Source organism: Corapipo altera, unplaced genomic scaffold, assembly GCF_003945725.1.
Source record: "Corapipo altera isolate COAL_440 unplaced genomic scaffold, ASM394572v1 63, whole genome shotgun sequence".
In the NCBI taxonomy this organism is placed as follows: domain Eukaryota; kingdom Metazoa; phylum Chordata; class Aves; order Passeriformes; family Pipridae; genus Corapipo; species Corapipo altera.
In genome coordinates this window covers 224521-241633 of record NW_020884928.1, presented here as the reverse complement: position 1 = coordinate 241633, position 17113 = coordinate 224521, and the positions used below count along the sequence as shown (strand labels likewise).

At 41.3% G+C, this 17113-nt stretch overlaps 1 protein-coding gene across 1 annotated transcript in view; it reads left to right on the top strand.

Annotated features, from left to right (window-relative positions):
- APBB1IP (amyloid beta precursor protein binding family B member 1 interacting protein) overlaps positions 1–17113 on the top strand; it is a 65240-nt gene that overhangs the window by 45867 nt on the left and 2260 nt on the right. Inside the window, exons 11-13 of the mRNA XM_027658773.1 lie at positions 9458–9556; positions 10430–10547; positions 14443–14540. Of these exons, the coding sequence (XP_027514574.1) occupies positions 9458–9556; positions 10430–10547; positions 14443–14540 (315 nt within the window). The remainder of the gene's footprint in view (positions 1–9457; positions 9557–10429; positions 10548–14442; positions 14541–17113) is intronic.

Below are 17113 nucleotides of genomic sequence, written 5' to 3'. Positions count from 1 at the left end.
AGGAAACGTCCTTGCTTTTCCTACAGTCCTCATTTGTATGATGAGCCTCCTACACAAATAACTAGGCTAAAAACAGTAACATTTGTTCCTGCCTTTGAAGGTCTTGTCTCATATTAGCAGGGAGAAAAGATAAAACATTTCCTTTTGCTGCCCCCCAGCCTTGGTCATCTTTATATCTTTAATGATGTATCTTTAAGGAGGGAAGAGCACTCAAGAAATATTACAAGAATGAGCAGAATGAGAATGCATTTTTGTGTCTATGTGCCAGGCATTGCCAAGAACTTAAAGGAAAGAGCAGCACTATAACTAATGTTAATCTCAACACTGGTGACTTGGTTTTAGTTAGAACAATGCAATTTCTCAGGTTGTCTGACACAGACGTGAACAATATGGGTGTTGCCTCAAAGTCTTCATGACTATGAACATTTGAATTTTCTTTGAATGTTGCTCCACCCTGGATCTCTCTAAATGGGATGTGGACTTTTTCTCCAGTTCTTTCTCCTAGGCTCCAGTGAGGTGTGGAGCTTGCAGAGACAGTGAGCCTTTATTCCTAGTGCCTGTCCCAGCTAACATGCATCAAATCCCCAGGAGCAATAGCTCCCACTTGTCCTGTTTCTTCTTTAATCTAGCCATTTCATTTCAACTTCAGTGATCATACCTGGGTTACTTAGCTGATGCTGGCTTGGGTACTGGTGTTAGTGTAGCAACAGCAAGATCATGCACATCATGGGCAGGTTGCTTTAATACTTAGCCTGAAGCTGGGGTGGGTTTTGCAGCCTGTGATATTGAAGCTGCACCTAGACTGTCTCAAATATAAGTATTCTTGTCTGCAGATCCACCCTGTAGGATGTTCCTCTTAAACTAGAGAAGCATAATGTGTTGTGAATGCTCCTTTCCTATAATTTCTTCCCATTATGTCAGCACCACACTGTATCTACTACAGTTTACAACAAAAATGGGGTGTTTTTTGCTTCTTTGTTAACCATCAAGACACTGAGGAGATAATGGGCAAAAGGGTGGTGTGCCAGAAACAATTAAAAAGCACATCACAGTGTTTACTAGCAAAAGAGAGAGCACTTTGCTGAGCTTATTGAGGAGTTTCCTATCAGGATGATTCAGGGCACAACTGCAGTAACGGAACAAAGCAGCTACTTCCTCATATCAACTACTCTCAGGAGCAGAAAGCCCAGCTGGGACCAACAGCGAAGGGCACAGCTGGTAGTTGGTGACTGAGAGCAGGGTCACCTGTAGCTGTCCCTGGCAGCAGCCCAGAACCAATATGGCTGGGTCCTGAGGATGAGAGTGCACCCTGGCACAGATGCGCCAGTGGACCTGGCTTTCAGGAATTCTTAGGCTTTGGGGCAACTATAAAACTTGAAGAACTGTTATTTCCCAGTGGCTCCTGATCTGCACTGAGCTCTAACCTTAAATGCAGTTGTTCTATACCACTGCTAAACAGGCCTTCCTCCCTCAGGGGAAGTCCCACATTTAAAAAACAACACGAAGAACCCTCAGCATATTAAAAATAGAGCCTCTGAATAAAATAAATACTTCCGAGACATCTGCTTCTCTAAACATGCAGATTCTTCCTATTTTCTACTCAGCCTAAATGTAATGCTTAAATAAATTTCAAGATCACACCCTTTACTTTGACATCAGATAAAGCAAGTCTTTTCTTAACAGAGATCTCCATATGCAGAAAAGAAGAAAGGAAAGGGCAGCTAAGTGTGAAGGAAGACCCTCACTCAAACCTGCATCTGTCAAGGTCAGATCTGTCCCTCTGTTCTTGCCACAGTAGGCAGGAGAGGGTCACAGCACAGCTCTCCCTGCCACCCTGTGGAGAGTGCTAGTCACTCCTGGGAGAGGAACAGCGAGGAACAAAAATCTCTCTCCTTCACAGAAAAAACAATTTCACACACCTCACACAGCAAGTAGGAGTGGTTTGGTGCCTCAGTTACCTTTGCATTCACAAATGCAATATACACAGATTCCCTGTGGATCTTCTCATTCATCATGTACTATGTTACATGGGAAATGCTGTGGAAATGGATGAGACCTTTTGTAATTCATTTCATATTCTGAAGCTGAAAGTCCTCAGAACCAAGAGATTCCACCAGGAAGAAATGAATCTGTTCATCGTGCTAGCAACAGCATCTATTGCATGGAGCAGAAATTGTGAACATAATGTTTATTTTGTGCATTGAATGTCTCTGTGTGTGCATCTGCGCACAGACTAGTCCAGGAGCTGATTTTGTCACACCATGTTGAAAAATCTTTCAAAGCAGACAAATAGCAAGGTAATCTATATGCAAATTTGCTGGTTTAGTCAGTCTGATGTGCCTGTGACAAAGAGAGGATTTAATTATAGTTTATTGGTGCTGGTTATGCTTGAGTAATCTGGAGGTAATGGTGCATAATGCTGAATTAATCTAGGATGAAAAAAATTGGTTTCCTGGGGATAAACTGAGACAAAGGCAAATCATCCTCTATTTCCACAGCTGGGTACATTTTCCTGTGCAGTCAAAACAGTTAAGTATTCCTGGCATCATTTGGAAACCAATTTTTTAAAAGAATTTCTAATGATCCAAAGAAATTTGGGATTAAATTTTCAAGAAGAATAGCTTCTGTTTGTAACAGCAGCATCATTCTAGCAGATAATTTGGTATTTAGCTGCTTAGCTCCTGATTCCCTCTTCCCTCACACCTGGTGTGCTCCATTGCAGACTGAGTCCTGTACATAATGCATTCCACACAATGACAATTAAGAAGGTAGAAGGTGAAAATTAGCAGTGTTTGATATAGAAAACACTATGAAGAACAACTATGTAGAACAAAGGACTAGTGCAGGAAACAAGGATAGGAAAAAGGAGATTTTTTTATTTCTTTATGTGAAAGATTTGGAAATTGAGTTAGCAGGAATGCTTCAGGTAAGTGTTTCAGAGTAAAATTTGTTGCTAGATAAACTGAGAAAGCAAAAGCAGAAATACTTTTTATTGCAGAACACTTTCAGATATGTGGGATTACAGTCATAACACGTGCACAGTTTTGCAAGATTAATGTATAAACAATGGGGAGAATAAGGACAGAGAATGAACAGTGAGGAGTGGAATATAATAGCTCCGGAAAATATTTTTTCCTGCATAAAGCAGACCTCTTTGGTTACAATGGCTATTACATATATTTTTAATGATCTAAAAAAATTGCCTCAGTCATTACAGAAATGTAGGTCAAAAGAATAATTTCCTTATAATAGGACAGTTACTGTTTTATCTGTAGAGTTCACACATGTCTTCAAAAGAGCATTTAAGCCTGATCATCTTCATGCAAGGAGTGCATGGCATCAGAATTTGACCGTTTTTAATAGTTAAATAGGTTGCAAATTTGAGCCACTTCAGTGGGATTTTTTAAAGGTGTTGAGTATTAATTCTGCTTGCAGTCATGGGAACCAGAAGAGTCTCGTCCTTTCTGGGAAGCTAGTTCAACACAGTACAAGTTTATCAGTAATAGTTAAGGTATCCAAAAGTATTGACCATTTTGTGGAAATTCAGCTGAAAGCCAAAGCTTTTGATCCGAAGTTAGTCACTCTTTATGCTTCTGGCTATTGTTTCTGCCTCAGAAACTGAGCAATGATCCATATATTTTGGGGCAAGGAATCCAATGAGATGCCTGAATAACTTCAGTTTACTTTTCATCTTCAGTGTTGGAAGAAGGCAAAGAGAAAGAACATTTTATTGGGATAATCTCCAATTTCATGCACACATGGCCTTTAGTCATTTGTTTTGGCAGAGACCACAGAAACCACATCATTCAGTTCCCATTTCTTCAGGTTTTCAATGTGTTCTATCTTTTTTTCCTTAGGCAAAGAATTTATTTTATATCTGAAGATGCAATCTGTGGACAAATATTTTTTAAATCTCCTCAGAAAATAACCTCTTTATATTCAAGTGCTTCTGCTTTCTTTATCTCTGGACAGTTAATGCTTATAGACAGTGGGTCATAAGAGAACACTAGATTCTGTTCCAAACCTCTTCAGTGCTTTTCTGGGTGAAACATGGCATGTCCTTTTGAGGTGCTCAGACCCTAATACTTTCAAAGTCAGCTCAATGATGTGATTAATTCATCATTATTAGGAGTTTTGGCATCAACAGAAAAAAATTCACTGTATTCTGTATTATTTCAAAGTGCTGTTACATTTTTTTAATGGGAGAAAAATTCTGAAGTCTCCTTCTACTTGCGTATTCCCACTTTTCATTCAAACTATGTCTTCTAGAGTGGTTGCTTTTTAAGCAGTTGTCTTTTGTATTTCATTTTGGTGCTGCATGTTTCAGAGGCAAAGGTGCTTAACCTTTCCAGAGAAGATGTTTTCACTTTGCTGTCAGATGATTTTAATGATCCTCTCAGGACACGGTTTGCACCCTATAAAAAAATAAATCATCTGTCTCTATGTGTGAGATGCATAACATTAATTGAGGTTAGTGCCATTTTGCCTTAAAGTACAGTATTTCTCACGTGGCTGTCATGAGTGATATTGCTATGACCTCTGAGTCTAGTTTAGCAAAACCAGGCTTGCATAGTCACTACAGCTCCTTACATCTGTGTGCTGTACTAAGCGCTCTTCTGAGACACAGGAGTTGTGAAAGGAGGAAAATGGTCCACACAGAATCATAGGGATTTAGGGATTTTCATACCAAGTCAGCATTTCCAGGGACTTCCAGCTGCCTAGATTCTTCTTTGAATTGCTTACCCTGAGTCACCATTTTTATGCACTATCTAATAGATTTTGCCTGAAGTTTTTAGTGGCAAGTCAAGCTTGTAAAGGTTAGTATCGACAGCAGAGACTTCTGCCATTTGTACTGCTGAAGCAATTTCATTATGGTACAGTTCTTCCAAGAGAGCAACTGCTGGGGGGGGGAGGGGTGAAAATTCTTGCTGAAACATTACTAGCATAATTTTGTTATGCTACTCTGTAGCATAACAAAGTAGCGTGCTTCATGGATCTAAACACAGGAAGCCAAATGCCTCCATGTGGGCCACTTAATAATAATCTTCTGTAGATATAAACCTTCAGTACTAAACTTGGTGCTGCTGATGTTTGACTGCGTGGTCTGGCCTTACAGACAACTGCTGTAGGCAGCCTCTGCACTGGCAGTATGGAACAGTCCTCCTTAGATGCAATCCAAAGCCCAGGAAAGGTGATGGGGATATTTCCAGTTGACCCTCAGTGGGCTATGGGTCCAGTACAAAGTTAAGCTTATGTGTCATTGATGAATTTATATGTAAAAAGAGCCAGTGCCTCTGCTGCTTCTTGGAAAGTGAGAGAGGGTACAGTTCTTAGCTTTTACAAAGAGAAGATACAGAGTGTCTGAACAGCTCTGAGGTGTCTGACTTTCCTTCTGAGAGCTGAGGGTTCAGGAGCCTGCTAGTTTGGTCCCTAATTGACAGCACATTTTGACTCTGTGCTTAATCGTGGTTGCTGACTGAAGTAATTTAATCAAGGAACTGATTGGGGCAATTTGGAGCAGGCCCCACTGGTGAATATCAGTAGTTAAGATGGATTGCCTTTTGGAGACAATAGACAGTAAAAAAATAGGCTAGAGGGTAGCTAGTAAGTAACTCCCATGATGTCCAGCAAGGGACACTCTCACCTTGTTCACTGACAGTTCCCTCTCAACTTCTCAGGATGGTGAGAACCCCAGAGTCTCAAAATAGTCATATTCAGAATAAGCAGTGAGGTAAGGAAGTTTGCTGCTGATGTCATGTTATTCAGATCAAGGAAAGAGCAGATTGAAGAATTCTGGAAGGCCATTGTGAGGCTGAGGTTCGGTGCTTAGTGGTTGTCATATATAAATCAAGCATTAGGAATGATTAAGAAAGACACAGATGATAAAACAGTAAATGTTGCCTTACCATGCCACAAGTTCATGGTTTCTGCTCAGTGAAGTTCTGGTTCTCTCATCTTAAAGAGGATGTATAATAAACTTGGAAAAGTATCAAGCAGGAGCAACAAGGATAAGCAAAGGTAAGGAATTACTTTAAATTGAAGGAATGACTGAAAAGACTAGAAGCCTGTAGCTAAGAAAGAGGTACATTCCCTGGAATATGATTCAGATCTCTAGGCTCAGGGGTGGCATGGAAAGGTGTGGGTAGGGGTCAGGCATTCATGTCTCTTCCAAAGCAAGAATGTTACACAAAGCTCTTGGCAGTCAGTTTAGAGAAGAAGGAGGTAGTTCTTCACAGAGTATGTGGCAGACTGTGGAAATTGTTGCTAAAAGATGTTGTGGATGCCAGAACTCTTTGTGTTTAATAAAAAGCTGAAGAAGTATCTGGAGGAGAACTTAAATATGGAGAAATCCCATGTGCTTAGAAAATCACCTGACCTGAAAATAGTTGTAGACAGTGAGAGTACAGAGAAGGAAGTATCATATATGCTTATCTTGTTCTTTCTCTTCCCCCATTTGTGTCGAAGTCCAGATACTGGGTTCAGGGACCTTTGATCTTTCACAATAGGGATGTTTTTGTGAAACTAGCACTTCCATAGAGTGCCCCAGAGGAGACGTCTGCAGCAGCCCCTGTTGAGCACCTCAAAAGCAGATTGCTATGGCAGGGCTGTGTGTATGTGCAGCATCATTTGCTTTGCTTGCTCTCTACCACAACCTCCTCTGCGTTGTTACGCAGTGTGGACTCTCTTCCAGATGTTTGCATGAATCACTTGTCAAAAGATAGAAGTCTTTTATTTTTTCTTGTGTTAAAAAAATGTTGGTAGGTGTGGTGTTTGAAAATGAGGGAAAGATGTAGATCTAGTGGACTTCCTTGTAATGAAAAAGGAGGACGAAAAAAAATAAAGCTTGTCTTTTTCCTTTTTGAAAGCTTTGGGTGCCATCTGCTGGGTTCAGTAGGACCTTACACACTGGAGCAAAATTGCTAGTTGCTGATTGAAAAATGCCTGAAGAATTGAATTTACCCAGGGTTGCAGTGTCCTTTGTTTGCACCTCCTGGTTCTTTTGTCTCCGTTGATAATAACGTAACACAGGGGTATGGGATGTACTCTGGCGCACAAAAAAGTGCCTGCTTACAGTTACCGTTCTAAGGTACCATTCAGATTGAATTCTCTAATGAGTTTCACTGTGTTTGGTCACATAATGGGGAAATGTTGGAAGGTAATAAGGATTTTTAGGCATTGTGTCCTGGCCACGTATTGCAGGTAGTGGAGCCCGCTCTGAGCAGCATTCAGGCTGTCTGAGGCTGCAGGAGACGAGGGGCTGATGCTGGGAGCTGGAGAAGGCTGTTTGTCCAGGGGCCTTGTTACTGCCTCCATTTGATACATGACAGAGGTGTATAAGAGCAAGATACAGCCCTGTATGTTGAACTGTGTGAAGGGTGGTGTGTGAGTGTACCAGGTGGGTGAGGGTCCTTGAGGTGGGCATGGTGCCTGCTCTGCAGTTAAGGCACCTGGAAACAGTGAGCTGGCATCTCTGGGCTTGCAGTGTGAGATGTCCCTAGCTCTTAACTTTGGAGTGCTCCAGAGCAACGTAATAGAATAGGATAGCCATGGGCCCTTCCAGAGGGCTGGAGCAGACTTCGCATATCTGTTGTCCAGGGCCGATGGTCAGCTGTGTGTTTGCAGGCCAACAGGGTGACCTGTGTGAGCAGGTGAGTGCAAACACGCAGGGACCTGTAACACAGGGACTGCCTTGGGACTCATCTGCCACTGAGACCTCTCAAGAGTAATATCCCTTTGGTTTTTATTTCCTCACAGTTATCTCCCTGGTGTGTTCACTCTTGCTCCGTAATTTGATGATGCAGGGATTTGGCAGCAATACAGCCTTGTGCAGTCCCATCCTCTCATCCATCCCTTGCCACTCATTGTCTCCCCAAGCTACGGTGGCCCTTATCCCCATGCCCTGTGTGAGGTCATGCTGTGTACTGCTAGGTTTAAAAAAAACCAAAAGTACAGCATGATGAAATGGGTTATATTTAATCAAGACCAGTTCCCTTTTTTTGGAATCAGAGTGTGGCCTCATGAACAGTTGGGTCAGCACAAACAAGGGAAGCCTGATGTCTGCAGTGCTGAGGGGAGAGCAAGGGAAACATGGCTGAGGAGCAAGGCCTCTGTATTTGGCTCTGCTTTTGAACCCCTGGATCACCCAGCTGTGGACAGGGGTGTCCTCTGTGCCGGGATGTCCCAATCACCAGCAGGCATCTGTGGAGACATCTGGCACCTACAGGAGCCCAGGGCTGGCAGGCTGGTCACAGCACTCTGCACTGTGAGGGATCCTGCCATATTCTCCACCTCCAGCACTGCTCTGCTTTGAAAGGCGCTTAATGATAGGTATAAACCCAGGGTCCTTGCTGCTAGGTGTAGGTATGCCTTGAGTTTTTAACTGCACTGGCTGAAAAGAGAGTGGTGTGACAACACTGGATCCTTGGAGCGTATTTGGCTATTCTTTTGTGCATTCATGGTATTTCACTAAATGTGTACTTACAATTTCTAAGAATATAGATAGAAATGAACATGTAAATAAGGGATAATTAAGCCTTTTCCTTTGGGTTCGTTCTTTTCCTTGCATATCAAGAGATGCATGTTATTCCATCCAAGTTACTAAAGACTTACATCCTTTTCTGCTGTAGCAGGGAAACCAAATTCCTTCGGAGACTTTAGGAGAATTTTCAGTCCTAGGCAAGTAGGCAGCCCAGCATTTTGGTGGTCTTCGAGTTGGAAAAGTATGTCAGCACGTACCAGTACTACCTTGATCAGTAAGGGGAAGAGATCCTAACTTTTGTCCAAAATTAAAAAAAAAAAGGTTTAAAAATTGTATAGGTTTCTGATACAAACAAATGAAAAAGAATACTTCTGATGGAGTTGCACTTTGAATGATCATCTATCTAGAACATATCACAGTTTTACATAACTGTTGTAAACAACAGCAAGAGTAAAGCACAATAAAAGTGTATAGTAAGAAAGCTAGAACTCAGCCCAAAGAAAGACAGTCAGTTAGGAAGAAAAATCTGTTTCAGCTCAAAGTTTATGCTTAAACAAATTTAACATACTCTTTGAAAACTAATTATGTTCAGCATTCAGTCTGGGTGCCTTACATATGACAAACCACAATGAGAAACAGACTTCCTTCCAGTGTTTATACATTGAGTGTTAGTCCTTGAACCCCAGAGCGTTTGTAGACTTCATTGAACTCTAGACCACTGTTACATTTCTGTAGCCCTTGAATTCATATTACAATGCATTAAAATTAATTCAAGCAAAAGCTGCCAGTGGAAACTTACGTATAGTTCGTAATCACCATCTTTTTTATATTTTCTTATACTCTGTTTTTGCTGCGTTTTTTTTTTTTTTAAGTCATCTTCATGTTGTTTTCCCACAAGGTCACTGTGCAGTGCCTCAGACTTTTGTATAGTGATTTAATTTCTGTGTTTGTCTTATTTTGTGAATTAATATCTTTCAGCACCCCCAGATTCAGAAGGAGTCACAATATATCAAGTACTTGTGCTGCGATGATCGAGCAGCCCTACATCAGTGGGTAACAGGAATAAGAATTGCCAAGGTGAGATTAAATGTAAATTTATTTAAGTATGTTTTCTGTAAAATCTTGTCTTCCTCAGGTTGCTGACTGTCATCACTTCAACTGGAAATATTGTGACAAGAATGGACATTCATGCTAATTTTACCACAGAAGGATCAGAAGTGCATGATGGGGATGGATTTGCTCGATGTCCCTGTACTTTAGTTATCAGTGTATTTTTCTTATTAACACAAGAGTGAGTTCAGTTGCTATAAAACTCATGTACTCATAAAACTTACTGCACAGTTATCTGGCTCAATAATAATACCCACTTCAAGAAGATCCTAATTGGCCCATTTTGTTTTGCAAAAAACATTAAGGGAGATGGATTTATACATAGCCTTGGTACTGGCTGTACCTTCCTATGCAGTCTTGCTTCTCTCAGCTGTTAGTTTGAGGGTTGTTTTATTCCAGTTCTGCTGCAGGGTGGCATCCAGCAAAGGTATGGGGTGAACATCAAATTATTTCGTGTCTTACACTGACAGAGCTGTTTGCTCTAGACCCTGTGATTCAACGTCTCATGTCTCCAGTTTGAAAATGTAATACTTGGAAAAAGATATTTGCTGAGAACTGTTGGTTTTAAAGCCAAGTTTCAAGAATTTTACAAACATAAAATGTAAGAATGGTATCAGTAGGACTGTGTTAAGTCATGGGGATTCGTGTTTTATTGTGCCATTACAGAGATGCTTTCCACCTGGCCCTGTACAGAAAAGGGCACACCACTTGTAGAAGGTGTTTTTTAACAAAACTGAGTAGGAAGAAACAGGGTCAGAAAAGTAGGCCAAGAGCAAAATGAATGCTTGGCCTATGTCATGCCTAACACATGCTCATTTTATTGTTTTAATTGTTTTGCAGTATGGCAGAACACTCTATGATAATTACAAATGTGCAGTGAAGAAAGCTGGCTTGTCCTCCCTGTGGGCGAATCAAGGAACAGTGGAACCACCTGCCCCTGCAGGATCCTCATCAGCAGGTACCGATGCTGTCACAGCAGCTGAAGTCACATTTATTGCCATCTTCTGTTACCATCAGTGTTGCATATAGTCTTTGTTCAGAAAACTGTCCTACTGATTCGTCAAGATAATATCTTGTTGGAGACAGGCCAGTGGTCTGTAACAAAGCCCAGCAGCAGAGCTCTTACTTTAAAGTTAGAATTTGGAAAGACAGTTCACTGAAGATCAGTTTAAATCTGCATAACTTAATAGGGTATTTTTCTGTTGGCATCTTTATCCTCTGTCTACATTTTACAGACTGATCGTCCATGTCTTGAAGCTTTCTGTTTGCCCTTCTCTACACTGGCTGTTTTAGAATTTTTCTTTCAGTTAGTAAAAAGGTTTAGTGGGATATTCAGAGATTGATCACTTCAGAAAGTGATTATTACAGGATGAGCCACTCTCTTTCCTAGCCTTTCTCTCATTTGCATGGTAACAATGTGGGTGTTAAGAGAAGGACACAAGAGTAAGAAAGGATTGGGTTATTTTCTAACCTTACTTTTCCAGTAGCTTCATTATGCCGCTGTTACCAGTCTTACTATGATACAAATACAACAGTGCAAGATACTAGCTGTAACTTGCATGAATGTTTTTAGTTTACATGCTTAAGATATCCTTGCTTTGTTAGGAAGGGCATGCTGGCCAAGTACTTACTGTTGTCATAAGACAGTCAAAGTCAAAATCAGTGTTGGCAGTTAATATTCTGACTTCTCATGTAGACAAGATCCTCCAGTCACCTTTCAAAGCTTTCAGTTCGCCTCGTCTTAGTACATGTGAGATACAGGGTGGTCTTCCTACTGTTCCTTGGAATCAAATCATGTTAATAAATGGATTTCTGGGGTGGGAAGACCCAGTAACAGACTCTTTTGAGATCAGGGGATTTTCTTATGGTTGGGGGAGGGGGTTTAGTGGAGTGAGGGTGGATGGGACAGTCGTGGAACATTTGTGTTCTGGTGTTGATAGCAGTAGAGAGAGGGCTGGCCAGTGGGGCTCCAGGCTGATGCTGCAGTCTGGAGAAGATATGGCAGGACTGAGGCCTTATAAAGACTATATAGACATCTGTGTGACTTCAGCTCCTGACTAGAATCCATTAACACTGCATGTGTTCAATAGAATATACTGCTAATTTTAACTAATGGATTGCATTAAATGGTTAAGTAGCCTAGAAAGATTTTAGTACTGTATATTGTCTCTATGGAAATATCTCTGAAGGATCATTAGCCTTCTAATGGAGGCAAGTTGCTTTGATTCTGGCAGTCTTACAGTTATCACTGCTGCCCTGTTTAAAACGTGGGGCCCAACTATAATACTATAACCTGAACTGCCTGACTGTGAGCCGTTGTTTGCTCATGTTTTGGAAATGGAACAAAGCATGTTTTCTTTTGTTTTCAGATGGCCCTATAGCCATTTGTATGAACTGATTTCAGTATAGGCTAAAATCTGCTATAGAAAACTACAGTCCTGTGTGAGTTTAGCAGGGGCTGTACTCTGTTAACTTCAGTGGCTGCCAAAGGAAGGCAGGTGGGACTTCTCACATATCATGTGGCCACTATTCCCTGGACACTCTGCTGTAGCCAGCATTTGTGTGTTCACATATACCCCAATCTGTGAAGTCTGTGGTTCTGAAGTGTCCCAAGTGCCAGGCACATCTCAGGCAAAATATGTTGTTTCCCTCTCTGCCTTACTGTCTTTGGATGCTAAAAAAAAACAGTGTATGTAGTGGTCCAGCACAATATCATGATGGTTGAAAGATTAAAGAAGTTGCTTTATTCAGATGTTCCTCATCACTACAAGGCTGAATATTTTGCATTTGGGTATCTATATTTTGCCTTCTATTCGGACTACTTTTTTTTTTCTTAAAACAAATACTAATTTACCATAAAATTTTGGAGACATTGACTTGCAAAGAATACTATAACATTTGAATTAAAAATAAAAAAGCCTGTGTGGACTCACATATTATATTGGCTGGGAGTCCATTAGCTGGCTGACTTTGTATGTGATAGCATATGTGGAGGTATGTGGCAGGAGATGATAGATCAAGTGTTGCTTTCAAGTTTTGCATTGGCAGAAGAAGAAACAGATTACTGTGTCCCAGCCTTCTGGTATATTGTATTTGCCAAGTAGAACATTTTGCCTTGCACTAGATAGAGTGGATGTCTCTCTACTCTCCTTCATTTAGTTAGATCTCAGTATGACTGAGGGCAGCAACATCTTTGAGCAGTGTGAAGACCAGACTCTTGCTCTGCTATGGACAGCAGACAAAGGGAGGAGAGACAGTAACTTGCTCTACTTGTGGGCACAGCCGCAGAACCCAGGGATTTACATTTCCTTCCACTGAGCACTTACAGCCACAAGGTTGGTTTTCTCTTTGTTGACTTTTTTGTTAGTCCTTCAGCAAACACAAGACTATAGTTTGAATGATCCAAATGGTACTTTGGATTAAATAATGCTGAACAACAATGCAGGCACAGGCACAAAATATAAGGACTTCAGATCACTTTCTGTCATTCTCTTGAAGCCTAAATAGCCCTAGTAAATTAGGTACATTGCAGAGTTTTTCTTACTTCTCTGCCAGTCATGTAATTTGCAGGCATGGCAATAAAATTAATTTATTCTATTTCTTACCACAGTCATGGAACCTCTTTGCTAATCAGTAAAGTACACTTCAAGATTAAAGCCATCACTGTTCTTAGATTTACACTGTAGACAGCTAAGGGTTCACTGGCATCTGAGAAGTACATGAGTGGAACTTTAGTGGATATCAGAACTGTAAATTATAATAGAGCTAAGGCAGTTATTAAGGTAAAGCACATCCCTAGGCACGAAACCCTGTATTATACTTTGACATGTACAGCTTCCAAAAATCGTACACTAAACTGGAGGGTTTATTTAATCCTCATCAGACTGTACAGGGGCCGAGGATTTTTCTTAATTAAACTCGTTAAGTTTGTCCTTCGGTCTCACATTCACTTACTCCATTTGGCAGTACCAGGTTATTTATGCATATCCCTTGCACACGCAGGAATGGTGGGCAGATGTTTTGTAGAGCTTTAACTTAGACAGGCTGAAGATCTTCATTAATCTGAGAAGACAGTGAAGTTCACAAATCTTCCTGACTACAAATGGGGAGAAGTTTAAGCTGTTATCTCATTGACTAAAGAAAGTGGATCAGCCCCTCTGTAGGACTTCAGACCTTCAGCCTCCATGACTGATTGATATGAAACTGTGGCACTTTTAGTCTTCAGTCTAAATTAAATGAAAAAAAAAATGCCATAAAACCAGAGAATGTGGTAATACTACAGCACACTGCAAACTTCAAAATGCTGTTATGAATGACAGATATTCAAACCGCGGCAGGCCAGAGGGTGGACTTTAACTATGCCAGTAAGATTTCTGCTTATCTTCCCTTCCAAAGCCAGCTTCCCATCTCTGTTACTGCATCAGCCCTAATAGTCCCCTTCCATAATCACCATTTACAATAGTCAAAAGAAAAAGCTCTTCATTTGTCAACACCCGTACACACTCTGATAATTTCTGTCACATCTTCTTAATTCTGTCACTTACACTTCCTGTAGGATTGTCAGCCACAGCCATGGAGGCATGTGGACAGGTATAGGTTTTAATGTAAGGTACTTTGTTTATTTTCCTTAAGTAATTAACTGAATATGAAAAGTCACAAAATGAGCCTGAGGTAGAAAACAGATATCTATATGCATTTTAGTGAATGATATATAAATCCCCTAAAACAAGTGGTTCCTTGTGAAAATTGTAAAGACATTTTTATAGCCTTTTTCTTAGTTGGCTATTCCCTGATCTAGTTAATATCACAAAAATGTAACATTCTCTTCCCTTTCTCTCTTTCCCTTGTCACAGGTACTCTTCAATCAAATGGACAGATTCCCCAAATTACTCGTCGTTTCAGTGCAGAATTTCCAGACACTCAGAAGAAAGTGGATACATCAGAGGCACAGGTGAGCAGTGCACTAGTTCAATGTCACCTGTGAACTAGTTCTTCAAGTTTGTTTTTTTTCACCCACTGTCTTCCCCCCTCAAAGTTCCAGTGTACTTACTATGAAAAGGATTTGGCTCCTGGGAAAAGTGGCTGATTCCTTCTGCTTTGCACGCTGGAAACAGTGTGTGTGCTGCACAAGAAGCCAGGAGCCACTGGTGGGAGGTGAAGGCACAGCCACCACCACTTCTGTTCTTCAGAACAAGCAGCCATGAGTTCACATAGCAGGAATAGGAATGTGCCTGCTGGGATTATCTCGAAGTGTCTGTGCTGCCAGAACCTTGGTGCTGTGTTCTGTCTCTGCCAGAAAAAAAGGTCTTGCCTTAGAAACACAAAGTTTACAAGTAGTGTTTTCAGCAGGGAACACTGCACAGCTGAAGAGGAGTGTGTAAGAAAGGAGAAAGTGTGAAGAAGTAAGGGAAAACATTACATGTTTTCATTAGGTTTTAAATGCATTCCTTGGTTAAGCTCCAAATTTTGTGTACTTGTACCATTTCTGGCTATAAAAATATCATAGGGTACAGTATGAGAACTTCAAAAACATCCTACAGAAAAAAGCGTGCATTTGTTTGCAGTTCATTATTGAATCTCTCCACCATGCAGGAAGTGCACAGGACAAATGAAGTTCAATTCCTAGAATTTTTCTCTCACCTGCATTACATGTCCTACACTTCTTGTTTCTGTCTTTGAGTTCCTCCTTGTTTCTCTGTTCTGGACCCCACTTCCTCTGGAGTAGATCACATTCTCAGAACTCAGCCAGCGGTTCCCTCCTCTTGTGTCTGACTTACTTCCATCTGTGTAGGCAAGGAGTGAGGTAGAGGAGGCATATGTATTATATTTAGCTAATGCCAGAATTAGTGCTGCTGACTGCAGGGGTGCAGAGCACTTTTCTCTAGAAGAAGCAAACAAACGGGAAAAACTATTGGATCTGTGTGCAGTCACAGGGCTTCAATCTCACTGTGATTACAAGAGATGTGGTGGGATAGCTCGCATGACTGGAATGTTGTCATGAACAGCTACATACTGTTTAGGAGAGACAGACCAGGAAGGCACCAGGGTGGAGTTGCCCTTTATGTGAAGCAACAGTTGGGAATGTATCGAGCTGTGTCTTTGTGAGGATTATGAGTGAGTCAAGAGCTTATGGGTTGGGATATGGGCACATTAGTAAGGGTGACATGGTCATAGGTGTGTGCTATAAGCTGCCTGATGAAGAGGAGGAAGTGGATGAGGCCTCCTCCAGGCAACTAAAAGCAGTCTCAAAGTCACAGGCCCTTGTTGTTGTGGGGGGCTTTAACTACCCTGACATATGCTGGAGAAGCAACACAGCGAAGCACAAACAGTCCAGGAGGATCCTAAAAAAACACTGATGACAACTTGCTGTCATAGGTAGTGGAGGATCCCACAAGGAACGTGCTGCTTGACCTTCTACTTAAAAACAGAGAAGGCCTTGTTGGACATGTGAAGGTTGGGGGCAGCCTTGGCTGTGGTGACCATGAGATTGTAGAGCTCAGTACTGAACAAAGCAGTAGCAGGACAGTGAGCAAGATTACAACCATGGACTTCGGGAGAACTACCTTTAGCCTCCTGAGGGATCCTCTTGGAAGAATCCCATGGGAAAAGGCTCTGCAAGGAGGATGGGTTCAAGAGAGTTTGTCAGTATTCAAGGTTCACTTTCTCCAGGGTCAAGAACAATGAATCCCAGTGAGAAAGAAATAGGGCCAAGGGGGCAAGAGACCTGTGTGGATGAATAAATGACTCCAGTCTCAAACTTCTTTACTGTGCAGTGACAGCACACTGGAACAGGTTGCCCAGAGAGGTTGTGAAGTCTCCCTTGCTGGAGATATTCAAGAACCATCTGGACACAATCCTGTGCAGTGTGCTCTAGGATGACCCTGCTTGAGAAGGGAGGTTGGATCAGAAGACCCACTGTATTCCCTTCCAACCTGACCTGTTCTGTGATTCTGTGATTGGTCTCACAGCCCCTACAAGCCTGGGACGGAAGGATCGAGCTGAAGTCTTTCAGGTGTACTGTGCTACAGTTAGAGCACTAAGCTCACTGGATCTCAACTGATAAAAGAGCATAGCTAGAAATGAAAGCTTTGTTTTCAGGACAGCAGACTTCTCCACATGTCTACAAGAAAATATATTTGTGTAGTAACTGTCAACAGCTACCAGATCCTACCTAAAAAAAAAAAAAAAATAATTCAGATTATCGCCAAATGGACTTTATTTATCTTCAGTGTCAACTAGCAAACACAATTTAAAAAGAAAATCCCCTAAAATTTTGTAAAGTTAACATCTCCATAATGATTTGGTATCCTACATTTTATTTGTCTTAACTTGTATGATGGATCCTTTTAGTAATTTTTCCTTCAAAGAAGTTGTCAAAGGGTTGGAATGTCTCATGTCCTTGGGTCACAAGTAGTCATGGGTAGAACTTAGTGGCTTCAGGGACCTGTTTGTTGCATTTTGAATTCAAGAGCAGAAGCAGTGTGTGCATGTGCCTCGTCCAGGAGACAGAAGACACCTTCTCCA